General features: G+C 28.9%; 3 protein-coding genes and 1 long non-coding RNA gene across 6 annotated transcripts; 2 read left to right on the top strand and 2 right to left on the bottom strand.

The window, feature by feature from the left end:
• Nucleotides 1–2225: 2225 nt before the first annotated feature.
• Nucleotides 2226–3343, top strand: LOC120067732 (protein LURP-one-related 4). Of its 2 annotated transcripts, XM_039019294.2 has the most exons (3): nt 2226–2590; nt 2715–2936; nt 3027–3343. In XM_039019294.2, exons 1-3 carry the CDS (start codon nt 2333–2335, stop codon nt 3159–3161), a joined length of 615 nt encoding a protein of 204 aa, XP_038875222.1. In that variant the 5' UTR covers nt 2226–2332; the 3' UTR covers nt 3162–3343. The 2 variants fall into 2 exon arrangements, with proteins under 2 accessions (XP_038875222.1, XP_038875221.1); XM_039019293.2 differs by having other exon boundaries at nt 2259–2590; nt 2715–3343.
• Nucleotides 3344–11765: 8422 nt separating this feature from the next.
• LOC150031737 (uncharacterized) lies at nt 11766–12879 on the bottom strand. Its single transcript, XR_016525273.1, has 2 exons — nt 12741–12879; nt 11766–12637 (listed from the first exon to the last, which is right to left on the bottom strand). It is a non-coding gene; the product is annotated as an uncharacterized LOC150031737 (long non-coding RNA).
• Nucleotides 11920–13304, top strand: LOC120067052 (protein LURP-one-related 4-like). The gene is made up of 3 exons (XM_039018426.2): nt 11920–12266; nt 12356–12592; nt 12757–13304. Exons 1-3 carry the CDS (start codon nt 11952–11954, stop codon nt 12892–12894), a joined length of 690 nt encoding a protein of 229 aa, XP_038874354.1. The 5' UTR covers nt 11920–11951; the 3' UTR covers nt 12895–13304.
• An 82-nt stretch (nt 13305–13386) lies between these two features.
• On the bottom strand, nt 13387–19060 carry LOC120067051 (uncharacterized). Of its 2 annotated transcripts, none has more exons than XM_039018424.2 (9): nt 18428–19060; nt 17823–18023; nt 17594–17716; nt 17419–17456; nt 17193–17301; nt 14825–16981; nt 14487–14624; nt 14067–14191; nt 13387–13936 (listed from the first exon to the last, which is right to left on the bottom strand). In XM_039018424.2, the coding sequence occupies exons 1-9, from the start codon at nt 18503–18505 to the stop codon at nt 13693–13695; spliced, it is 3213 nt and encodes a 1070-aa protein (XP_038874352.1). In that variant the 5' UTR covers nt 18506–19060; the 3' UTR covers nt 13387–13692. The 2 variants fall into 2 exon arrangements, with proteins under 2 accessions (XP_038874352.1, XP_038874353.1); XM_039018425.2 differs by having other exon boundaries at nt 14487–14618; nt 18428–18949.
• Between the last annotated feature and the right edge of the window lie 7930 nt (nt 19061–26990).

Consider the following 26990-nt stretch of genomic DNA (forward strand, 5'->3'; position numbering starts at 1 on the left):
AAATTTACATGATTCATTAATAGTGTTTAAACTACGTCCACAAGTAGAAGAAGATATCGATTTTTATTAGATCGAAATATCAGATAATATGGATTTAGAGGCGTTTAGTGAGTTTATATACAACAACCAAAATCCTAAATACAAATGAGGATCAAGCGAGATCTCATGTTTGGTCATTCGAAGTGTCAGATAACAAATTCGAGATATTTTCAATCAATTATATATATATATGGATTCAACGTGAACATAAAAGGTATTTTTTTTTCTAACCCGCGCTTGGTCACCAATGGTTTGGAGATGATATTTCATATTAGAATTAAAATAAAACAATTGAAACTTAAATTTTATATTGGATAAAAAAAATTAATTTTATTGAAATATTATTATTAGCATTGATTGACACGTGGCTAAGAAGTGGCCAAACAACTTTTTTCTGTATGGAGATTAAAAAAATTTAAAAAAATTTAAAATTGAAACTTATGAAAATAAATTATTAAAAACAATATTAATGTAAAGGGATGATGAAGAAGACCATTGAATAAAGGTGAATAATTATAAATTATAATGTAAAATAAAAATAATAAAAAGGCTTAAAATAAATCTAAAATTAAAGGGCTCAAAAACTGTAGTGGCTATCGACGTAACACTAACAACCAAACCGAGTGGAAAGAAGAAAAAGGAAAAACCACATTAAATAAAATATAATCAACAATTTCCAAACCACATTAAATAATCAATGATAAAATTTATTATTCATTTATCATTTCAATTTTATTTTTGCCTTTTAACCATAACATATTATGGTTCCTAATTTTTTTTAAAAAAAAATTCCTACTTGGCAATTAGATTTTTTTAAAAATTACAAATATGGTATAACTTTAAGCTTAAAAAAATCAAAGTTGAAAAGACCATCAAATTATATTATTTCCATTTTTTTAAAATATGATAATCAATCTATCCAACCGGTCATTGAATTCTTTTACTAATAATTTAGAGTAAATATCAATTTATACGTCTAAATTTTAGGTGTTGTATTAATTTAAACTTTAAACTTTTATAAATGTATCAATTTAAACATTGAACTTTCATGATTATATTTTCATTATATAATTTTATTTGGATATACTTATGAATGTTTGGTGTATAAATGGATATATTTATAAAAATATAAGGTTTAGATCAATACACTTACGAAAGTTTAGGGTTTAAATGAATATAATTATTAGTTTGAAGTTTAAATTGGTAGAAATTCAAAGTTCAAGATTTGAATTGATACAACCCTCAAAGTTTAAGATTGATACAATTCTTAGTTTAGGGTTTAAATTGATATAATTCTCAAAGTTTAGGGATATAAATATATATTTTTCCATTTTTTATACTAAGTAAAATATTTTCATGCACATATCCAAAATTTACAATATTTATTGTCAATCAAAAGGAAACATAGTTGTCAGATGATACATCTTCCAGTCTTGAGATTGAGATTCGTTTAGGAAAGGCTTTGACACTAACCTAAGTCTACATTTCATTACAAAGATAATCGAATTTTAACTAGGTTGGCTCCACCAACGTTCATGCAATACTAAACTTAAGCTTAAAGTGTATGTGACGATCCAAGGTCGTTGAACTTCTAGGTATTTAGACTAAGTTGGAAAGCACCGAGTTGAACGCTATACTAACTTAAGTTTTGTTGAGCACTCAGCACCACACTAGTCTAAAGTTGGTCTTTTGAGTACGTGATCAAAAGCTCCTTTTGGACACTACGTCAACTACCCACCTAATCCAAAATCGTGCATCAATAATTATTTTTTAAATTTTAGAGATTAAAAGAATAATGTTAAATTATAAATTTCGTTTTCAAAATTTGAAAAAAATTGGAATTTAGTTCACACGACGTAAAAAGTTTAAATTCATATTTATTTATGGTGCGATAAAATTTAGAAACTTTTTATGAAAATTTTATCCAACAATGTAATATAGACTATTTTCAAACTGTAAAAAGTCGATGTAAAAAATCAAAATGCAAGAAATTTAAAAGATAAAATGGCTCCTTTGATAGATTAAAAAAAGACAATATTTTCTCTATATATTAAGACACCATCCATATCTCCACATAAATATTATATATGTTCAATTATTAATTAATTGTGTTTTGGGGCTCCATACATTTCTCATTTTAAATATTTCATTAAAAAAAGCATAAAAAAAAATTCCAAAAAAAAGAAGAAGAAGAAGAAAAAAAAAAAAAGAAAAACTCCCTATAAATTCCCCTATCTCTCATTTCTACCTTCTTCATCAAACTTTTAAACCTTATTCTCTCTCTTCCATCTCAATGGCCAAAGTGTACCCTCAAACCTTACCGTCGCCGTCGCCGTCATCATCTCCGTCGTCTTCATCGCTCTGTTCCGAAACCGAAAGCGAAACCTTCACAATTTGGATGAAATCTCTGATTTACCACACAAATGGCTGCACCGTCTTCGATTCCAATGGCGACATCGTCTACAGAGTCGATAACTACGACAGAAAATGCAGTCGGGAAGTATTTCTCATGGATCTCAGAGGAAAAGTTCTGTTCACCATCAGAAAAAAGGTTAGCCAAGCCACAAACAAAACTAACAAAAATTAGCGGTTTCTTCGATATTCTTCCTCTTGATTTCGATGTTAAATCATCTAGTTCTGTTGGATTAATCATAGATGTGAATAAATTTCTGCAGAAATTCTCGATTCTTGGAGGATGGGAAGGATTTCGATGGATCGAATCGGAGAGAAGTAAGAAGGCTAGCTTTGGAGTGAAGAAACTGTACAGAACAGCTTCGAGGAAGAGCAATCAATCGGTATGTGAAATAAATGTGGGATTTGAGAGATTTTCATTGGTGAAAATGGATGGGAAACTGGCTTTCAGAATAATCAACATCAATGGAGAAGTAGTTGCAGAGGTAATTATAAATCTGAATCTGAATCTGAATCTGAATCTGAATTTGGTAGAAGCGGATTTGAAAATAATTGATTTGATTGTGTTATTGCAGGCGAAAAGAAAAGTATCATGGAACGGAATATTATTGGGAGATGATGTGTTGAGTTTAAATGCAAATTCTCAGATTGAAAGATCTTTGATTATGGCTTTGGTCACTGTTTATGGCTTAATCCGTCGCCAAATGTAAAATTAAATTATAAAGAGGAAAAAATGAGGAAAAAAAACAGAGAGTTTATACAAATTTTCCTTTTTTTTTTTTTTTTTGGTTGAGGATTTTGTGATTTGTATAGAACTTTCCGGATTTTGGTTTCTTGTAAAGGATTAGTGTAGAAGTTACGAAGGAATACAGATATCAATTTCATTCATTAATTCTTCTTCTTTATTATATTATTTTATTTTTCTGGTTTAATCGGTCTTTTTCTTGATATGTTTGGTACAAAATAATAAATTACCAAAAAGAAAATTATTCTTTAATTTTGCTAAAAAGAAAAAAAAAAAAAAAAACTATTGAATCTGATTTTTTTTTTTTACTGTATAGAAGATTATGATAAGATCGAACTTATCATTTTATTACATTAATGGTTGATTTTGGAGTTTACAGTACAAAGCTCATTTTGACTTCAAAAGTAGGGGTGTGCAGTTATTACCAAATCGACTATGGTCGTTTTAGTAAATGTTCAAATCAATCTCATCCGTTAAGGATGGAAAATTGTTCCTCGATTGATTTTGGTCGATTTTATTCTTTAATTTTTTTAAAAAATGTATATGATGGTGTATTATGTACGTGGTGTCACATACGTCTCATAATTTTTACATACAGATTGTTGCATCATTTTCTACTTATTTATGAAGATTTTTTTTTTTTTTTTTGACAATATGTTGTGTGGAGATGGAAGTTCATACTTTGAATTGATAGTACAAATTGATGTCAATTGAGTTATATTCATGTTAGATAGAAGATGTTGTCTTATATGTACGATGTTGCAGATAATATATGTTAAGTATCAATTGAGTTATGTTCATTTTGACGTATTTATATTGATATCTTAAAAGTGTTAATTTAACTTTGACTTTATTGTTAAATATCATTAATTATAACAAAAAGAAAAATATCTTCAAACCTATGAATCTGTTACAGTGTAATTTTCCCTACTATGATTGCAAGTCTTTTATTTGAAAATAAGGTATTACATACTCTTAATATTGAATTTAATTTCCTAAAAAAATCAATTTTATATTTTGAAAATTATTTTTCTTTTTTTTCCATAATTTGTGTGGTAAAGAAAATCTATCTCTGGTCATTTATACTATTGACATTTTATAACAAACTTTTGAGTCTATACACATGAAACAATAAGTTACACAATCAGTAGAAGAAAAAAAAATCAAACCAATTAGTATATATATATATATAATATTACAAATGTTTTCTTAAAAATATTTTTCACATATATTTAATTATAATTATATAAAAATATTAGTCAAAATAAACATAGTTCAATCAACATAAAGTTTCTATGGATCACCGACTAAAAAAAATTGGATTCTCTAAAAAAACCAACAAAATCATTTACACTTATCAAATAATTAATTTAATCTGACACTGCACTGTATGAATAATGAATTCTTAACTCAAAATCGAAAAAGAAAAGAAAAACATGTAAGGTAAAGCCAAAGGAGGAAAAATTATTTATAAAAAGAAATACAAAAGATAGGATAACTGGAAATAAATAAAGAAATAAAAGACAAAATATGGATCATCATGTTGTTATTATCTAGTTTTGTTAAGAGCTAAATGAATGTATCTAATATTCTTTTAAACAAAGAAGAAATATGGATCAATATTTAAGAAATTAAAGAAGTTATCCTTTTACTAAAAATTAAAAATTAAAAAAGTTATCCTTATCTAGGAAAGGGTAATTAAATAACCAATTGTTTTTGTTTTAATTAATCTTTGATATTCATATAAACTCTTTTTTTAATAATAATAGTTATATTAGTGAGAGGTGATTTAGATATCTTTTGATTATCATTTCATTTCTTGTAGTTAAATTCATTTACTCACAAATTTTTCCCCCAAAAAAATAATAATTTCAATCTTTTAAACCACATTTGAATTCTTAAGTTTAAAGTGTAAAATTAAATAATTTGAGTCCCTCACGATATCTAAATATCACCTATCTTAATATAAAGGTGTTTGTAGATTGAGTTTAAGACATGGATTGTAAATTTCTGTAATCCAAATAATTTATAAATAAATCCAATAGTTTAACCTAACCATAAAACATTTTCATTGGGTTGGATTGTGTGTCTTGATCATTAATTTTAATTTTTGTTTATTGAACTAATATTTCAAAATGTAAAATGTAAAAATGTAAAATATCAATTTAATAATTTTTAAATATTAAATTAAGATTGAACAACTCAATTTCAATTTATATTAAAGTTACTTTTTAAATAATAAAAAAAAACTTTAAATATTTGTTGGTGAATAACTAATTTTTAAAAAGTTCGAGAAATAAAATAAATATATATTTAAAAAATCTTACTATTAAGTCAAGAAATTTTTTTAATTTAATAATAAGTTTTGGTTTGTTTGAGGTAATATGAATTAAATTTTAAACCACCAGATATCTCCACAATGGTATGATATTGTTCAGACTTTACTTTTAATTTCATCCAGAAGAATTTTATATCATAAGAGATAGTTATTATTCTTTATAAACTCATGATCATTATCTTATTTAACCGATGTTTGATTTTGATCTCATTCTCACCCAACAAATCAATTAAACTAAAAATTCAAAGTTGACTACATAGCATTTATTTAATTTCATAAGATAATTTTATTTTCAATGTATTTTTCTTTCTTTGGTTGATTATGTTACGATGTTATTAGTTTGAAATTCATGTATTTCTGAAAATTAAAAAAAGAAAAAAAAAATTAAGACAATACAGTATGATAATTTTAATTTTTGTCAAAATATATCATTTTCCTCGGTAGTAAATAGTAATGAGATATTAGGTGTATAAAATATCTATAATCCAAAAAATTTCTCTGTCCAAAAAGTCTGCCTATATAAATTTTTATCGTATTCCTTTATAAGATAAAGAAAAAAAAAATACAACTTTCGTAAAACTAACAATTAATCTCCTCGCTTTAATTTATAACAATTTAACTCGTTTTATTTTTAAAGTTAGTGAATAACGGTTTATAATTCATAAAATTAGTTGTAGTTACTCACTAAATATTAGGTTGGCTATAAATTATTATTAATTAATTTATGAATATATTCTTTTGTCAAAATATTGGTATAATTATTCTTTTATTATTATCATATAATTTTATAAAATAATATATTACATAATACATATTTCGATTAAAAAGATAAAGTGTGTTTATAACGTAACATACTAATTCTAAATATATGTATCATTACTTAATATAATTCTACATTTTAAAATTTAAAATTCCATTGAAAACATAAAAATACATTTTTTTTTTCAAAATTGCATTATTTGTATCACATAATTTTTTTTAAAAAATCAATAACATAATTCATATCATCTATAAATCACATATTTTTTTAATTCAGTGAATCTGAAAACATAAAATAAAATTCATATTACCAACCAAACATGCCCATAAATACTTTAAAATTATTATCAATTTAGTCTCTATTATACGAAAAATTTCGTAAAATTTAATTAGGTATTGATTTTATTATATAACGACTAGTTTGTGAACATATTTGGTTTCTTATATGTACTCCTACTAAATTTTAACAATCTTTTCTGCTATATGGATTAAAAATTTGAGAATAACGTGTCATAAAATTGAAAGTAGAATGACTAAGTTGTCGTGATTCTACTTATGGTTTTTATCCAAAATGTTGTGTACTAATGAAGATATTGTGACTCATTTTAATATAATATGATACAAAACTAAATGAGGTAAAAATAATTGGGATAAAAAAAAAATTATATTGTATGGCAAATATATTTTAAGAAACCAAAATCATGACTTCAATTCTTTTTTGTAATTGTAAATGTGACAATCACATAACAATCATATAGAAATCAGATAGCAATCACATAGAAATTAGATAGCAATCAAATTTTAGACAGAAGTTTTCAAAACCTAGAGATACGTGTCCAATTTTCAATTTTTTTAAATTAAAGTTGCCATTGTCAAAAAAAAAAAAAAAAAAAAAAAAAAAAAAAAAAAAAAAAAAAAAAAAAAAAAGTCCATATCCCATATAACATGATACACAACTAAATGGGCTAAGGTTTATCAAAGTGAGCAGTCATCTAATGAAGTATTTTTTTTCTTATTTTAGAAAAAGAATATTACATTATCAATTTTCTTTTTTAGGCCTTTGATAAACTAAATAAAATTGTCCATAATTTAGTAGTTTTGATTTTTCGTTCTACAAGTTCTTTTGTCTATAAATTATTGCTTTCATCCTTGAGAGAGTTTAAATTGTTGTTTCTTTACTCTTGTACTATTTTTTTTTAGGGAAAAAAACATATTTAAACTAATTAAATCACGTTGATTTAAATACTTATATAATAGAAAGATTAATAGATAAATTTATAAAAATGTCGATTAAGATTATCATTGATAGAATGTCGGCATGTTGACAAATATTTTAATCCTACTAATAATCTTTTATGATCATTATATGCATATTTTAAATGATTATTCATTTATATAAAATTTGAAGCTTCATGTTAGATTAAACTTAAACATCATCATCACATAAGAACATATTATTTTAAGAAGTGTGACAAATCCTATCATCAAACCGTCCCACAATCATGTTATAAGAAAATGAAATTAAATAGAAAAATTCAACCAATAAAGGATCAAAAATCCCAAGTCAATGTAACCAATATCAATAGTAAGTCAATATATATACTTAAAAAACATGACTTCAACGTGACAATCATGATCCCAATACATATTTTCAAATCTCTACTAGTTTTGATTATTAGTTTGATAGTTCATCATCATCTACTCTTTTTCTTTTTCGAATGAAAGTTAATTATTACAGAATGAGGATCGGACTATCAACCTTTAAGATGATACAATTAATATAGTGTTCGAGTTAAGTACTAGATGGAGTTAATTTTCTTTCAATAATATCCTCTTTAATATACGATTGTTTAAGGAAATATAATTATATTTACAATTATTTTTAAGTAGTTATGCATTTAGAACCTAAGTTAAACCAGTATAATTGTGTTCCTGAGTTCTAAAGAATCTAAGCTGGAACTAACCAATGTAGTGCTATGCTCCACACACTCCAATGCTTAAAATAAGTTCGAATTGAGCACGATTAATTTTGATATCTTTCGTGGTGAGATTTTCTTCCTTGTTATACTACTCGGAGATGTGTGGTATTTGTCAGAAGTGCTCGAGATAGGTTTGATATAACGTATCAATCGCTTCAAACTTTTTTTTACCTCTTTTAAATAGACGAAGTTGCTTCAGCTCAACCAACGCGACTTACAAAGCTACCCTTTTCCTTTTTAGAAAACGTATCGATGTGACAAATCTCCAAGACTATGTACCCATAGGGCCTCCATCTCATAACATATTTTTCCATGTGCTTTTTCAAATAAACCATGTGTATGGTTTGTCTATTCTTAGTTTTCCTCTTGATTAGTATTACTTTTTCCAATTGATTAGGTAATGTAATTATAGTTTGTTTGATTTTCTTCTCTTATTTTGCATTTTATTTTTATATGCAGATTTATCATGTCGGTTGTGAGATATTTTGTATTATTCGTTGTGCAATGCAACAATAGGATAAAATGTCAATTTAGATTAAAGTAACCAATACTGTTTTAGATAATTTGTCAAATAAATAGCATTTGCTATTGGTGCAAAACGAGAAGTGCAGAGCTGTATTTTTAAGACCTTAGAACAAAAAGGAAGAAAAATTAGAACTTTTCCCCCCCAAAAGGTAACCAAAAGCTATATAAATGCATGCATGTTAATTAATCTTTTTCTTGTCAAGTTTAGGTTGTCTTTTTGACATCACTACTATGAATTGTTTTATCGTTATTGTTGTTATTAAATAACCAATGAAACCAAAAGCTTAAGTTTATAAATGAATGTAAATTTAATATTGAAAAAACCTTGAGTATAATTCAGGGTTAACGAAAGGTTGTCATGTGTCAATTTTAAAAAAAATGAACTTTTTAAAATTTTATTTTTACTATGTAAAGACAATAGGAGTATGAGATTAGGTGCAACCTAGACTACACCTAATCATGATTCTTTAATATTATTATATGATCTAACAGTCTCTCTCACTTGTGGACTTGAAATACGTAGAAGACCTAGCAAGTAGAAATTAATATTAATTGAGGAGGAATAGCGATGTAGAGGTTTCAATATAGGGCCTCTAAGCCATCTACTCTGATGTTGGCATTGTTAGATGATATAATCATAATTTACCTTCAATCATAAGTTTAAGGGCTTCTTTGGATTGACTTGAGAAAAAAAGTGTTTTTAAAAAAATATATTTTTATTTAAACACTTTGATAAAAGCTAATTAAAATACACATAAAAAAAAAACTTTTTTGAGTGGTGGTCAAATACTCTAATTTCTTCCAAAAATACTTGTTTCTTAAATTAAACACTTGAAAATGTATTATAAACACAGTATAAGTTTTTGGATCGATCGGTTATTTAACCATTGTGGTTATTATTATGAATGTTATTTACTCAAATTTGATGGCTCCTTAAGCTAATTAAGTTGTGACGGAAGAAATGAGGTATGGGTTTTAATTAGAGGTCAACGTTTTTGTTAGTAGTGTGAAAACTATAAATTTAGATATTAGCCAAAGCCTCGCAGTACTTAATTTTGATAGAATTTGTATTTACTCTGTTGAATTTGGAAAAGTTGTAAATTTTGAGATTTTAAAATAGATTGAAAATAGTTTTGGCAGTGGCTTACTGAATTGGATATGTCCTAAATATAGTTGAAATGGGTGTTTTGATTTTATTAGAATGACTAGAATTGTAGGGATTATGTTTAGTTTAGCATATTATAGAATTATTATTTTTTAAATGTGGACGTCAGGTAAGGAGCTGAATGGTATTAGAAACTTTTATTTTTTATTTTTTTGTTTAAAAATACTCGATATATATACTGAAAATCTACTATGCATTTGATAACCCTTGCATATTTTTCAAAGAAAAATAGCTTTGTTTTTATTGATGACTTTTTTTTACAACCTACTTTTTAAAAATATCTTTAGAATCCTAGTCAAAGTTTAATAACTTAAAAAAGACGGTTCTAAATTCCCATTGAAAGGCTAAGATTTTAAATTGTACTTAAAAAATAGTGTAATATATAAGAAAATTATTTCAAATGATAAAACTGTTGAAAATATTTACAATATATAAATTTTTAAGATTATCAATGATAGATGTTGATAGATTTCTATCAGTGTCTATCAATATCACTGCTATCAACGTCTATCATTGATAGTTTTAAAATTTTGTTATAATTTGTAAATATTTTATTTTATTTTTCTATATTTAAAAAATTGTCCATATATATATATATCAAATGCAATAATCTTGAACTTCTAACTTTTTTGTTTTTTTTCAAAGTGAACCTAACTCATTAGTATGCAATATGTGTTAGCAGCCGAGCAATCTGGAGGTCAAATCCTCCCACCCCTATTGTATAAAAAAAATGTTTGTTTTTCCAACTTAAATTTTAGCATTTCAAATTCAAAATAACTCTGATTAGTACACATTATTTTCTTAAATATTGAAATTAAGTTTGATCTTGTATCCACATTTGTTTTTTTTTTTTTTTTTTTTTTTTTTTGAAGATTCACGAAAGTACTAGATACAAAAATTGAAAGTCTAGGAATCTATTAAACATAAATTTAAATTTATATCTTAGTTCTTGAATTTATTAGGGGGTTTGTTAAGACACAATATTAGAAATTTGAGGACTTATTAGATAGTTTTGAAAATGGCTTTTTCATTTTTCCTGAATTTGTGCAAAACTCAGTACCCACCAAATTATAATCATGACAAGGGGCATAAAGGAAAACAAGTCATATCCGCTAGGAGGTTTTTTTATGTGATTCAGACAAACTCAATATTTGGAAGAGAATTAAAGCAATTAAAAGTCCAACCAATAAATTTAAAAAGAAAAAGAAAAAAAAAAAGTAAAGTAATTGAAAGTCCAACCAATGACAACACTTGCCATCTTAATTTTCAATTCTAAGTTCTAAATAATAAATAAATAATAGACAGCATGGCTAAAATTCAGTCGCAAAAAGCAAGCTTTGTTGTGAACTAGCAAGCAATCAACTTTAATTCTGAAAGAAAAGTAAAATAGGAGGATATTATTCTTTATAAATATTATATATAAAAAAAAATAAGTACTTCCATTTACTATTAAGAAAACAAATAAAAAAATAAAGAAAAATATTTACGTGTATCTCTAGTTACTCATCTTTGTTCAATCTATCCAATACCCAATCACTAGTTGTCACATGACAAACTTTTCTTTATTTTGAAAAAAATATTATTTTATATTTTTTTAAATAATAATTAAGTGTAACTTAGGTTGCTCCTATATCAAGCCTTCCTTTTTAACATAGTAAAATAATAATAATAACTCAATTTGTCGTGTGATGAATTTTAATTGGATAATAGGCCGCACAAAAATGGATGTAGCCACTAACACCTGAATATTACTCAAAATAAATAGTTTCATTCATCTCATTGTAAGACTATGAAATCATATAATTTCCATAAAATAAATATATCTATATGTCGTCATGCATGATAAACATGATGAATTCCATAAATAAATAAATAAATAAAAACTCCAACTCCATGTTTTGTTTTGTGTTTATTCTCATACTTTTAAGTTGAGTTTCTGACTTGATATTTTTATTTTAACACATAAACTGAGATTCTGTGAAAATATAGATGATCATGGAGGCCCATAAAGTATTTGGGAGAGAAGACAGAATCTTCTGTCCCAAATGGCTAAAAGTTTCATTTTCACCAATTTCTCTATTCTTTGGTTGTGAAGCTGCTTGTTTTCCTTGTATGACAGCTGATTCAAAGGCAGAAACTTTCACTCTATGGATGAAGTCTCTTATCATGCAAGGAAATGGTCTTACTGTTTTCAATGGAAATGGTCGGATCGTTTTTCGCATCGACAATTATGATGAGAAGAGCAGCCGGGAAGTTTTTTTGATGGATCTTCGAGGGAAACTTCTCTTTACGCTGCGTCGAAAGGTGGGTTTCGATGAACAAGGACCGAATACTATTGTGTACCTTTGATGCATTGTTTTACCTTATTCATAATTTTTGGTTTCCTTTGGCAGAGTATCTGGTTTGAGTGTGATTGGGAGGGCTTTAAAGAGGATGGCGATGTAAATAGAGAGGAAAGAAAGCCATTCTTTAGAGTGAAAAAGGTTCTCAGATTTTTCAGTAAAAAGTTAAGCTGTGATGTAATATTCTGTGGAGATGAATCTCAGGAAAGTTTGTGCTATAGGTTCGAAGGGTTGTGGGGCAAAACAACATTTAGAATACTAGACAGCCGTGGAGGACTTGTCGCAGAGGTAAGACCTTTCTTTCCGAACTAAAATGCCACAACTTTTGATATCCTGCATTAGTATCATATTGTCTACTTTAGACGTAAACCTTCAATTTTTCCCACTCATAATCGATGTACGACTTTCGTCGAAGTGATGAAATGAAGTAACTCACATCTGGATTTGTGCAGGCAAAGAGAAAGCAATCAACTTTAGGAATTCAATTGGGAGAAGATGTTTTGAGTTTGGTCCTAGTACAGACTAATTTAGACCATTCCCTTCTCATGGCTCTTGTGACTGTGTACCTATTGATTCAACATAGAATATGATTCATTTAATTCAAGAGAGAGAACAAGGAGAAAGACCTGGGAAAATGCCTGAAGAATCTGATGTTTCTTTGCTTCACGCAGCCAAAGTAGCAAAGTGGACCCAAAATAGCCAGCTTCTTGACCAGTCCTACCTGCAACACTTTTTGTCCCTTTCCCCTTCAAATTCTTTCAAGAGAATAAGAGAGCAGCCATTGGAAAGTATGCAATTTAATTCATAAATCTTGTACATGAATACTTTTACACTGTATGTTAGTAGATTTCTTTTGGCTGATAAGGTATGGTTGGTGGTTTCTGGCCCACCTCCAGGTTCTTCAGTTATTAGGCTTGGTGGGCTGAGAATTGTATGTCAAAATGCATCTGCCTGCAATAGACTTAATTACAAGAAATTCCCTGCAAAAGAAAAGGGGGTTTAACCATAGGAGATTCACTTCTAATTTCACAAGTAAAGGTCCCTTTCTCCTCTTCCAATCCCTATAGTGTTGACTGAAATAATAAAAGAATAAGAAACCTCGTGTATTCCATGGCAAGCTCTGAAAGGTAATTACAGAATATAAAAATAAATAGAGAAAAGTTCAATGGACCAAAAAAAACATTTGACTCAATCGGACAGATAATGCCAGATAAGGGCATTTCTGGCTCTCGCTTTTGCTTTTTTTTCTCTTTCCATTTTATGGTGCGGGAGGGGGCTATATAATTTACAAACAAATTATTTATTCACTCTAACAGAATGTATTGTCTTGTGTGGTATCACGCTACTTGAAGTGTATACTTTTTCTATATAATGCTACGAAATAATTACTAATTCTTCTTGTAATTTTTAAGACTACGTAGAGTCATTACAAGCTGTTGTCTTTCACCTTCTACCTCTGCGAACTTGAGACTTATCTCTGAATATCTTTCTTGCATTTCGTTTAGTTCACTTTCCATTAATTTGTTTCTTTCCCTCAATAGTGCTAATTCTGTTGAAAAATTGTCACAATTGTTGTCACTGTTGTCAAGTTTGCAGGCTTTCAGTTCTGTCTCTGCCGAAATTCTGTCATTCCTGCGGGAGAATAGAATAAGGACAAGGATTAGGGAATTGATTGTTTCTTTCGTTCAATTGGGTAAACAGAATCAGAGACTCAGCAAAACTTTGAAGAGAAAGAGAGACTATTATCTGCTTTCTACCATACCTCCCAGCTGATGCCGCATTCCCATATTCTATGGATGATGAAGAATTTGTGTTTTGGCCTTGATTCACCACTGTATCCTTGGGTGCATCACTGGTCCTTTCGAAGTTGGTTGGATGGATATTTATCTGCTTCCAATTCAATCAAGAGATGCTTTTTAACCACATACAAATATATGTAACTTCTAAAAAGTAAAGAAAAAAAAGGAAGCATAAACATGAGAGACTCCAGACAATATAGTGTATGACAAGGAAATCCAGACAAAATAAACAGTTATGGTGAATCAATGCTAATATTGTTCACAAATACCTGTGTAATCCATAAAGTGGGTGATTTAAATATAAATGAAAAGAAACATATTCAATTTTGACACAAGTATAGAGGTTTGAATCTGCATGCCTTAAAATAATGCAAATTTCCTACCTCTTGGCATGGGCTAGTAGGAACAACTTCTGCCAATTTGCTCTCTAGCTCTTCAATTGTGTGCTGAAAATCCATCGCCTTTTCTAAAATTCTACTAGCTAGAGATTCTATGGCGTCTTCTTTCAAACTTATCTGTCTCTGGAAAGAAAAGTGGGATCCATTAAATGAATAACATGATTGAACAATAAACCTACCATTGCAAAAACTTTCAAAACAAATATTGCTGCTTGGCTTGCAAGCATATGCAATCATGCATCTCCCATACGAGATTCTTCATTTTGACATTGCATCTTTAGACTTAAATTCTTCTTTAATGTAAGAAGGGATCTCAAGGATACCTCAAGCAACTCGATTTTCTCCCTTAGAGCTGCAACTTCCTTTGGGCTACTTTCTGAAGGAGTGTACTTATTACTTTCCGTAGTAGCTTCAGTTCTATCACAGGCTGACGTATGTTCCTCGCTATACCAGAGCATGTCAGCACCATTGAATTCTTTTAGCTTCTTCAAGTCATCATTTAGCTGAAAGACCTGATGTCTGAGCTTATCTTTCTCTATCTCCCCTTCAACCAAAGAATGTTTTAAGTCACTGTAGTGATCTCTGAGCACCTCTAACTCTGTTTGTAGACATCCAATTGATATCTCATGTTCATCCTTCCTCTGCCTGATTCTATTTAACTCGTTTTGAAATTTCTCGCCTTCTTTCATAATCAAAGCAATGGTTGTTACCAGGTGATTTCTTTCCATGTTTTTGTTCTGAATCAAGCTCTCGCTTTCCTTGAGAAGCCTATTCTCTGTCGTGAGCCTTTCAACTTCATACTTGAGCAACAAAATCTCCCGAGAGAGAGATTCACAAACCTCTTTTTGAATTTCCTGTTGATCAAGCAGCTTGGATTTCGTATGAAGTTCTAAGAACATCTGTTCGATCTGACTTGTTTGCAAATCGACCACATTTGTGAGTTCACAGAGCTTAGCCTCATGCTCCCTCTTAATTGATTGAAGCTCTTTATTAGCAGATGCAAGTTTTTCATCTAATTGAATTTTCTGCAGTTGCAGCTCGATAGATTCTGCCACCGCTTTTGCAGCTACCTTCTCATTTGCATTAAATGTCGAGGCTATCTGCATTGAAAGCCTCTTGAGTTCTTCTTGAAGCCTCTCAGCTGTATTAGCATTTCTCCACCTTGTCTTTCTCAAGTCCTCCTCTGCTAGGATGGCTCTCTGCTCCTGCTCAATTTTGGCACGAGTCATATCTTCTAGATCAGCTACAAATTTTTCAGCTTGCTGCTCCAGTTCTTCCTCCAAGGCCTGGATATGTGCTTCAAGTTCTTTTATGGTGCTCAAAGAATCAGAGAAGTCTTTTGACCGCTGCTTAAGTTCCCTATCCAAGTGTTCTATCTGTGTTTCCAGCTCTACTATGGTAGCTGAGGGTGTGCATTCTTCTTTCATGTCAAGTTTCTCCTGCAGTTCACATTGCTCCAGTTTATACGACATGCCATGATTTTCTTGTTTCAGTATTTCATAGTCAAGTGCTAGTTGTTCCATATGCATTTCTAATTCATCCTTTTCTCTCTTGTAGAATTCTACTTCACTATATAGGTCAATAACCTTTTGTTCCAGAAGAAATGTTTCATTTGCATTACTATGCTGCTTAACAAGTTTTTCCAATGCCTTCTGCTCATCATCATCCTCAGATTCACACTTTGAGACGGAATTATAGAACTCTTCAGTATTCTCAGAAAATCTTGATCTGTCATATAGATGGACTCTGTCACCATTTTTTTGCTCTAACATTTCCTCGAGGTCTCGCATCGCTAGAATTAACTCATCGTTAGATTTCTGGGTCTTCTGGAGTTGTAGTCGAAGATTGATATTTAGTTCCTTTTCTTGGTTTAGTTCTTCCTTCATTTCTTCCAGAAGAACCTCCATTTTCTGATCCTCCAAGTCCACGTTGTTTTTTGATTTGGCTTTGAGTCTCTCGCATTCCATCCTGAGTGAATCTCTCTCCTCTTTCAAAATGACAATTTCTTTTGACAAATCCTGACCCCTTTTACTTTCTTTGACAATTTGCTTTCGTAGTGTCTGTAGTTCCAATTCTGAAACTTCTACCTGCCTGGAAAAGCCAACTAGCTCAGCCTTGAGCTTTTCAATCTCAATGTCTGTGACTTTTTCAGACATCGAAACTGGTCCAGAACTTTCTACAAGAGGCATATCATCTGACGATTCATCTATGCTTACTCCGTGATCGGAACCAAGGGACCACATTGATTTTGATCTCTGATTCTCCTTATTAGTGGATGTTGAAAGGAATGTCTCTGGTTTGTGAGGAACTGATGATAAAGTAACAGGTTGAAGATGGTTATTGTTTCTCGCCCTATGTTCTCGTGGAGTATCAAGTCCAGAGCTGCTCTCAGAACTTGACAATGTAATATCAGATCCACTTGATTCTCTACAGTCACCATTTAATTCAAAATCATGAGGGCTCTTGCTAATCTGCTCATCCTATTTACAGAAAGAAAAGGATAAGAATTAGAGCAACAATAACATTATCTGTAGAAAATCTCAATTAACTATCTACTCGACAGGGGCTTTCTAAACGAAAATAAAAATACTGCAGTCCACAAGTTAAAAGCTGGAAAACTGGCCATTGAATCTCTGAAAAACAGTAAAAGAGAAAAGATGCTCATTATGCTAGTTGGAAATGGAGCCTTACTTCAGTGCAATTGTTTTTAGTGCTCTTATCCATTTCACCATTGCTCAAATATGATTTCAAGTTCGTTTCCTGGGATCTAACACTGACATTGTCAAAATCTTCCACCTCTCTGTAAAAAATTTTCATCAGGAGCAGAGCAAACCCTCAGCCAAACATTAGGAAGATAACCTCTAGAAATTTTGCAACTATTGAGAAAGGAAAACGACTTGAAACCATATAATCACACCTTGGCTCAATTTTAGCCTGCAGCTTCTGTATCAAAACCTATGAAACAACAAAATAAAAATTTAGTAAACACTGGATGATGAAATTTCAGTACTCAACACAGTTCCTAATGTTCAAATCCAAACACAACACTCCTTAAACACGATAGATTCACACAACCAGTTGGAAATACTCACGTGCAAAACCGCATCAGACTTTGAATTCTTTAGGGGAAGAGAAACAGAAGAAGATTTTGTGGCATCGGCATAATCAGCTAAGTTGATAGAAACCTCCCCAAACACCCTGGATTTTGCTCGTCCCTGCATGAATGAACACACAAGTTAAAACTCCATATGTAGTGTACATTTTCATTGACAACAAAAAATAAATAAATAAATAAATTCTAGAACTTCCATATATACATACCATCGAGACGAGGAAATAATAGATTTTGTCATTGATTTTCCCAGATTTTGTGTCCCGCACGAACTTGACTGTTTCATAAACTGAAGTTTCCCATTTGCAACTTCCATCACGAACTGTAACTTGATCTAATCTTGCAGTTGGCTTTCCCACATCTCCTGGAACAACGGATAACGTCAATGCATCCACCACTGGCTGTGACACCTGAAATCAAATTGCAATTACAATCTTAACTATACGGCCAAGTAACTTAATACCAGCCAAACAATTTTTCTCTGTTTGCAGTGAAGAAAACAAAAAACTAGAAAGGTTCACGGGCATAGTTGTATTAATTCATTTCTATTCCATCCATACAAATCACCAGAAAAGTCTCAAATCCATTAATATACTAAGCTCTAACTGGAGGACACATCAACAGCTCAAATATTCCTCTCATTTCCAACAATCATTTCAGCTAACTTCAAGTAATGCTCGAAATTCCATCACACAAACTCAATCTAAAACCAGCTATATGCAATCCAACACCAAAAAAGAACTTCCAAAATCAAGGTCAATGTCGAAGCCAGAAGTGAAGAAAGAATAAACAAAATTACTATTGCCAAACATACTTTAGTGACATAAAACTGCAACTTAAATTCCGCCTTAATCTTATTCTTCTCACTCCTCCATCTCGCCGACTTGAACATCTCCGCCTATCTCCGGCAAAGCTTCCGCCGGAAACCGCTTCAGAGAAGAAATTCAAGCAGTGGCCGGAACCTCATTGCTGCAGCGGAATGAGGCGTTTTAGAGCAACACAACAAAGCGATGAACAGAGTAGATCAAAATGCAAACGAGTTGGAATCGGTGAAGGCCATTGAAATTCATAGTATGAAAAGCTTAAGAAAGAACATGAAATTGAAGAAAAATGGAAGAAGATTATGACTTGGAGGAATTGGGAGATCTGAAGGATTCTCTCACTGTCCTCTTTTGGGAAGAAAAAATAAATAAAGTGGAAAAAAAAGAAAAAAAGAAAAAGGAGAAGCTTCTGAGTGTTATATTTCTATTTTATAATCTAATTTACAATGAAAGTTGAAATAAATTGTTTTATTTTATTTATTTATTTCAGGTTTGGTTTGTCTCGAGTTGAAGTCGAATAATGAAAGAGAGAGATGATGTAAAAGTAATAGAAATAATCAGTGATGATTCAAAAAAAAAAAAAAAACAAATAATAATAATCTGACTGTTTTGCCCTTCAGCTCTTCAAAGTTCAAATATTCCTCTGGGATTTATTTTTATTTTCACGTGTCACGTGTCATCCAGCTAAGATTTTTCACACACATATCTGCTGAATTTATTTTTTAAAAAAATTAATCATATATAATTATGGTATTAAATTTTGTGGAAGGGATACATTTACAATGTCAAGGATCGATATTTTTAGAAATAAATATTTCTTTTATGCTTAAGTTTTAAGTTTAGTTTCTATATGGTTCTTAGGTTTTCAAATGTTATACATTTGGTCCAACATTTAGTCCTTAAATTTTAAGTTTTGTTTCAATTTAATTCATAAGTTTCAAAATATTATAATTTTACCCTTGAGATTTGAGTTTTGTTTCAATTTGATTCTTAAATTTCAAGATTTTATATTTTTATCTTCAAAGATTTCTATTAATTAATTAAAGATAATTATGAGTGAAATTTTAATTTTAATTTTAAAAGTGATAAAAAAAATAGTGGAACTTAATTAATTATAATTCTTTTAATGATTTTTAATTTATTAACATAAATTAACATTAAATGTAGAAAAATAGTATTTAGTAAATAATCGAGATTAAAAATGTAAATTTTGAAATATAGAGACCAAATTGAAGTAAAACTCAAACGTTAAGAGTAAAATAGTAACATTTTGAAGTTTAGGGACTAAATTGAAACCAAACACAAAACAAGAACTAAATATGTAATATTTTGAATCCTATGGACTAGATAGAAACTAAATCTAAATCTTAGAGACAAAAAAGATACCATTAATTTAAGAATCCTATATTAACTTTTAAAATTTTTAAAATTAAATGTTGTTTTATTAATTTAATGAACTTTTTGCTTTTCTTATTCTTTTATAAATATATATTTTCTTCAAGCTTTTATTTATTTGATGTATCTTTCGACATTTTCCGTGAAATTGAGATTTCAACTTTTAACCATAATTGGGAATAGAAAATAAGGGGAAATAAATGTTTCATTGAGACGGGTTTTTTCTTCGTTATTAACTAATATACAATTTTAAATATTTTATTGATCCTACAATTTTAATTAGTAAATATGGTAGTTTTTGCCTCATTTTTTTGGGGTTAATGAAGTGATCCACTCCATCACAAAATGAGTAAAAATTATCCGGTAATTTAGAGATGAAGAGTAATAGGGAAGCATTGAGAATAAGAGAGAAAATTATAAAGACTAAGACGTCCATTCTATATACAACTTCACTCGAGAAAAACTACTCATTCCATCACATCAATCGATCAAAAATAATATTATCATTACCGTAGTGAGATGGATAATGGAAGAATCTACTTATGTAAGATTAATTTTTGTCAAATTAAGAAGTTTACCCAGAGAAAATTTTAGATATATAAATAACAATTTTTTTTTTCTAAAAGAGTATGAACCGAATCCAAACTACATTAGAGATTCTTAAATTGAGTCATGAAGAAAAACTTTAGTTTTTTTTTAGTACAATAGGTGTAAAGGATAGGGGGATCGAACCTTCAACCTCCAAAGAAAAATGATATGTAAATTATCGTTGAGATAAGTTCATTTTGACAAAACTCGAGCTGTTTTGTATTATATTTATGTGAAGATAATTTTATCGAAACAACAAGTATGCCAATAGATTAAGTAAAAACTCAAATGTTTATGTAGCCGTAAATGATATCAATTGTGCTTTAGATAATGCATTTCTTGTATTCATTCCAATTATTTCATTTCCATTGATGTCCTTAGATGCTATTTTCAATCAAATTCTTAATAAATTGTAGCCTTTAACAACCGTTAATTTGGTTAGCAAAAATAGCACTATCCCTAATTAATTATTTATATAGCTATTTCTTTGACTAAATTAAATTTTAAAAAAATGAATGTGAGAAGATAAAATAATAAAATATCATAGGATTCTTTTGAGTTGATATGATTAGGAGAGCCTACTTTTATTTCCTTGTCCCATGCGCAACCGTAGATTTCTTCCTTTAATTTCACCTTTTTCATCTATCTTTTGACCCTATAAAAAACAAACAAAAAATTTACAATAATTTAATCCCAAGGGAAAATGTTTAATATTAGTTTTAATATTAAATATACAACATTAGAGGGAAAAAAAATATTTTATTTTTGTCACTTTCAAATTTTTGTTTTGGTGACTAAAATATGGATAAAGTAAACATATCATTTTCAATTGTTGGAGTTAGGTTTTTCTTTATAAATTAATTGGTAGAAATATTGAAAATTCTTGTATATTATTTATTTACACAATGGTTATGTACCAAACAAATATTTGAAAGGTAGTAAGTTAAAATTCTTGTTTGATAATAGTTTTGTCTTGTTTTTCTTTCTTAATTAAGTATATAATAGCTATTTCTGTTCATAAATTTTTATGTTTTAATATTTACTCTAAATTAATGTTTTCGATCCAGTTTAATAACTATTTTGTTTTTAATTTTTGGTTCTTGAAAATTAAAGGTGTGTTTAGAATATATTTTCATGTGCTTAATTTAAAAAATAAGTGATTTTGAAAGAAATTGTAACGTTTGGTAACCACTTAAAATAGTTTTTAAAGTATATTTTAATCAGTTTTTATCAAACATGTTTAAATAACAATGAGCTTTTTGAATAATATTTTTTTTCTTAATTCAACCCAAATGAACCCTAGTCTATTTACTTTCATTTCTTATAATGATTTGCATCTTTTTCAAGTATAATGGTTGAATTTTTTGTCAAATTTCAAAAATAAAAACAAGTTTTTAAAGACTACTTTTTTTAGTTTTCAAAATTTGGCTTGATTTTTTTAATCATTGGTAAAAAATAAATAATAATTGAAGGAATTTGGATGTGGAAGTAGTGTTTATAGGCTTAATTTTCAAAAACCGAAACGATACCGAATGAGGTCTTCAAAATTCAAGTCAAATTTTTAAAACTAAAAAAAAAAAAAATTGTTTTTAGAATTTAACTAGGAACTGAAGTATTTCTTCAATGAATTAAATTTTGGGAGGAAACTAGTCTAAATTTCAAATTAAAAATTAAAAATGAACATGTTACCAAATACACTTTAGATGTAAGGTTTCTAAATGGATTGCTAGAGATTTCATTTTGTCAAGAAAGCCGTTTCCTCGATTTCTCATTAAGCCTCATATGCAAATATATACAACCTATTATTTATTAAACCTAGAATACAAACCAAGTTAAATAAGGAAAATATATACAAAGTAAACATGGAAATATCTCCTAATACCTCCCCTCAAGTTGGAACATGATGATCACGAATATCCACATACTTTAACTTGTGAAGAAGAGAAAGAAATTGTTATTTTCCTAATGTCTTCGTAAAGATATCTGCAAGTTGTTCGTTACTAGAAACATGATGTGTACTAATGGTGTCATTCTGAACATAATGATAATCCACCTTGATGTGTTTTGTGCGTTCATGAAAAACTGGATTTTGAGCAATATGTAATGTTGATTTACTATCATAAAATAAATTTATGGCATGAGAATGATCCACTCGAAGACTCCCAAGTAATGTTTTAAGCCATTTAATTTCAGAAGTAATAAAATCCATGGAGAGGTACTCGGCCTCTATGGACGAACAAGACACCCTTTGTTGCTTCTTAGATTTCCAAGAGATAGGAAAACCACCAAGAAAAACAAGCCAACCTGAGAGAGAGCAACAAGTTTAGGGACAAATGGCTCAATCTGAATCGCACCAACCTAATAGAAAAAGATCATAGTTGGAGCGGAGGCAGATCCCTTGGCCTAGACTATTTTTCAAATAACGAAATGTACGAACTGCACATCTCAACGTTATTGTCGTGGTGCTTGCATAAATGGAGCCAAAATAAGCACCACATATGCCAAGTTCGGCTGTGTAAATGACAAGTATATGAGACATCTTATGAGACGTTGATACTATTCAGGATTTGTCAATAAAGTGCTAGTAGCCAATGTTAGGTGGTGGTTTTGCTTAATTGGAAACCCTACAGGTTTAGCTCCAAAAAGCCCCATCTCTGAAATAATGTCAAGAGTGTACTTTCGTTGACAAAGAAAAATACCCTCTTTATTCCGAGCAACCTCAATGCCAAGAAAATATTTCAAATTGCCTAAATCTTTCACGTGAAAACATTCATCTAAATACTTCTTAAATGAAGCGATAATGACAAAATTGATACTAGAAATAATTAGATCATCAACATATACTAGTACATTAAGTTGAACTTGTCCCTGATGCGATGTAAAGAGCGAATAATCTGAATAAAATTGAATGAATCCATATTTCTTCAATGAAGCAGATAGCTTTGCAAACCAACATCTCGGAGTTTGATGTAAGCCATACAAAGATTTTTTTAGATGACACACTATACCTAACTTACTACTAGTAAAACCAAGGTGGTAATGTCATGTACACCTCCTGATTGAGATCACCATGGACAAAGGCATTGTTAACATCCATCTGATGTAGTTCCCTTTTTTTGCAGCTGCAATTGTAAAAAAAAAAAACTTATGCGATTACTATTTTTGCCACTAGAGCAAATGCCTCGTTGTAGTCAATACCCTCAATCTAGTGATTGCCAAAAACTACAAGATGTGAGACGTTCAATCTCCCCATCCACGTGATATTTGATTTTATAAACCCAAGGGAAAGGGCTAACAAGTGAAAATTAATTTTAATTGGGGAGAAAATAACATTGCAGGAGTTTGAACACATAACCTCCCTGGATCACCTACTCTGATACCATATTAAATCATTGATTGACCCCAAAAGCCTAAGTTAATGGGTGAAGATAAATTTAATACTACATCAATTCAACATATTTTGACAACTAAACTAATTTTAAATTTTATAACTACCATGATTTATTAAATCAATACAACTTCATAAAATAATCTCGTTGAGCTACTTGTGTGGATATCAAATCATTGATCTTTTAAAAGGTAATAATAGGTATTTTATCTATTCAACAATGGTCAAATTGGTCATTATATTTTATAGATTAAAAAATACTTTTGATTTTGAACTTTCATATTAATAATAATTCAATCATAAGCTTTAATTTATAAGAATTTAGTCCATACATATATTTTTAAATGAGTAAATGGAACATTAGCATGTAACATTATAGTCATAATTTTCAAATTTGTAACCGTCTAATTTGTACTTTTGAGAATCCAATCAAAATTAAGAGCTATAGTTTAGCATTTCTTGTTTAACCTAAACACATTTAGTATCTAATCTTTTATCAATTTACATTATATCACAAAATTCCTTAAATTAAATGTATTTTCACAACATAAAATGAATAGCTACAGAATTTTTCATAGACATACTAAATTGTTACATACTAAAATTAAAATAATAAATTATTATAGAATAAAATTTATGAACTACATTTTTACAAGGTACCAAATTCTTTGAACGCTTATATATTGGCTAAGAAAAATCTCAACTTTGTCATATGTTTTAAACAAATCATATTCCTTCCAAAGCTGTAATATTACGAACCTTACATAAATGCTTCAAAACTTCTTTTAAAGTAGAAATTCATTAGAATTTAAGATAAAAATTGAGATATGAAATGACTACGATAGTAACTATTACAATATAGCGGTGTGTTAGGTCCTAATTAATGTTCCAAGTCATTGTATATCATTCTAAGTCTCAATTTTCTTCCGATAATAGATTTGTATAATAATATTATATCTTCTAAGAATCAAAGCTTAAAATATTGATATCAACATTTCAATTTTACGTATAAATCGACAAAATATCGATATTGACATATATTTTTATAAATCACGAATTTCAAAAAAAATATTTAAATTAATTATTAAGTTACTTTTACTTCCAAATTAAGTTATAGATATTGTTATTAGTATTCATGTTCATTATGGACTAAATATATGACATTTTTATGTTTTATAAATATTAATAAAATATGTTGGAGATATTCATGAATATTTAACATCGATATTAAACCCTTTGATTTACAGATATATTAACAACAAATAATAAAGTATAATAGAAAATTATTTTATATGTAGCTCTAGCCTCGAATTAAAAAGAATGGGGGAGGGCATTCTGGTCATTCTGCTTTTTGTTTGTTTGTTTTTAAAAAAAAGCAGGTTTGCCGGGCGCCGATGGGACGACGACACAAGGGACGTAACGTAAGGGAGCCATTTCCAACGGTCTAAAAATGAAATAAAATGAAACAATTGTTTTAAATTTATATATACTTATATATATTTTAATATTTTGAAAATGACAAATTGAATTGAAGCACATGTAATTCCTCTTCTGCCCAACAACTTCACATATTTACAATTACATCCCCAAGAAAAAAAGTTCTCTTTTTTTTAATACAAAAACGTTGGTTTCACGAGGAAGAGTGGTTAATGCTTCTTTGGGAGTCTAAAAAACCGATCTACAAACGTTGACGTTGGTTTATGATTTTTTTTTCTTTTATAAACACTTTATCACTGAATTATAGATTAAATTATAACAAATATCATTACTTTGTACTTTATTTCAATAATTTCTTTAAATTTTCAGATATTGCAATAGAACTTTAAATTTTAAAAAAGGAGTTTAAAATGTAATTGCTACGAGTATATGGACAAAAATTATTAATTTACATCTTCAAATTTTGCATTTAGTTTCGATAATACTTTTGAACCTTCAAAAGTTACGTATATACTGTTTTAACCTTTAAAAGAAGTTAAAAAATGCTTACCGTTAGTATATAGATGAAAACCGTTTATTTATACTCTATTACGCCCTTCTTTTTTTTCATTTCTTCTTTCTTCTCTACTTAAATCTATGACCAAACTCCTTTTTAATTTTTTTTTTCCATTTGCTTTCTCTTTCTTCTTCAATACCCTCTTAACCTTTTTCTTCTATTATTTTCCATTCTTTAAAGCTATCCTCTTCACTCAAAGCATATAGACTATAATAAAAAGAAAAGAGAATAGCGGCTTAAACTATATTACGAACAAAACCGAATGAGTTATATGCACGCCAATTTAGTCAAAGATGAGGTAACAATATTAGAGATTTTTGACATAGAGCATGTAGATATTACAAGCAAAATAAGGAATGTCGGGCACTAACATCATCTTTTGGAGAAATTAGCACACTACTGAAATTAAGTACTTGATTTAAAACAAATATATAATAAAGAATGATCATTTGAATTTTTTTTCTAGAATATAGGTGAGTGAGAACAAAAACATACTAAAAATGATCTATATTGATTTGTAGATATAGTATTCACTTTTGCAAGTAACCCCATACTAAAAGGGGACGAGGCCGAGTATATGCAAATGTCCAAAAATATTTGGATCGTTAGGTATTGAATCGAGATTTTAAATCTTATATTAAAGTATTACTCTTGAGAATTTGCATTATTATTTTTCTAAGAAAAAAAATTACCGACAAGTGCTACAATATACTTGACATATATATGGATTATTATATATGATTTGAAATATTTGTTTTATTTGAATTAGATTAGATCCAAATATGAATGAAAACAATGTCTATGATTTAATTAGATTTACTATATTTTGATATCTCATATGCTTGATGTATTGAATATTGGAGGAAGTGTGATGGTGACACCATGTTTTTTCTATTGTGTAGACTTATCCAAATTTCTTTGGACGAAATTTTTGAAAAAATGAGCCTACTTTGATGTAACAATATGATTTTCTAGATTGAAAACAATGTTTCTATTTTAGTTTATTGAATATATTAATTTAATTATCTTATTAAAAAGCAAGGTTAACTTTCTTTTTCTTTTTTCTTTTTTTGGATCATAAGGTTGCTTTTAGTTCTTAATCAATCATCATATAGTCATAATATGTCTAATTAGGCTTTGAAGAAACATCACTCAAATAATTCTTTTTTCGTAAGAAAAAATCAACTTAATC

Source organism: Benincasa hispida, chromosome 12 (assembly GCF_027475165.1).
Source record: "Benincasa hispida cultivar pf3 chromosome 12, pf3_genome.v1.1, whole genome shotgun sequence".
Taxonomy (NCBI): domain Eukaryota; kingdom Viridiplantae; phylum Streptophyta; class Magnoliopsida; order Cucurbitales; family Cucurbitaceae; genus Benincasa; species Benincasa hispida.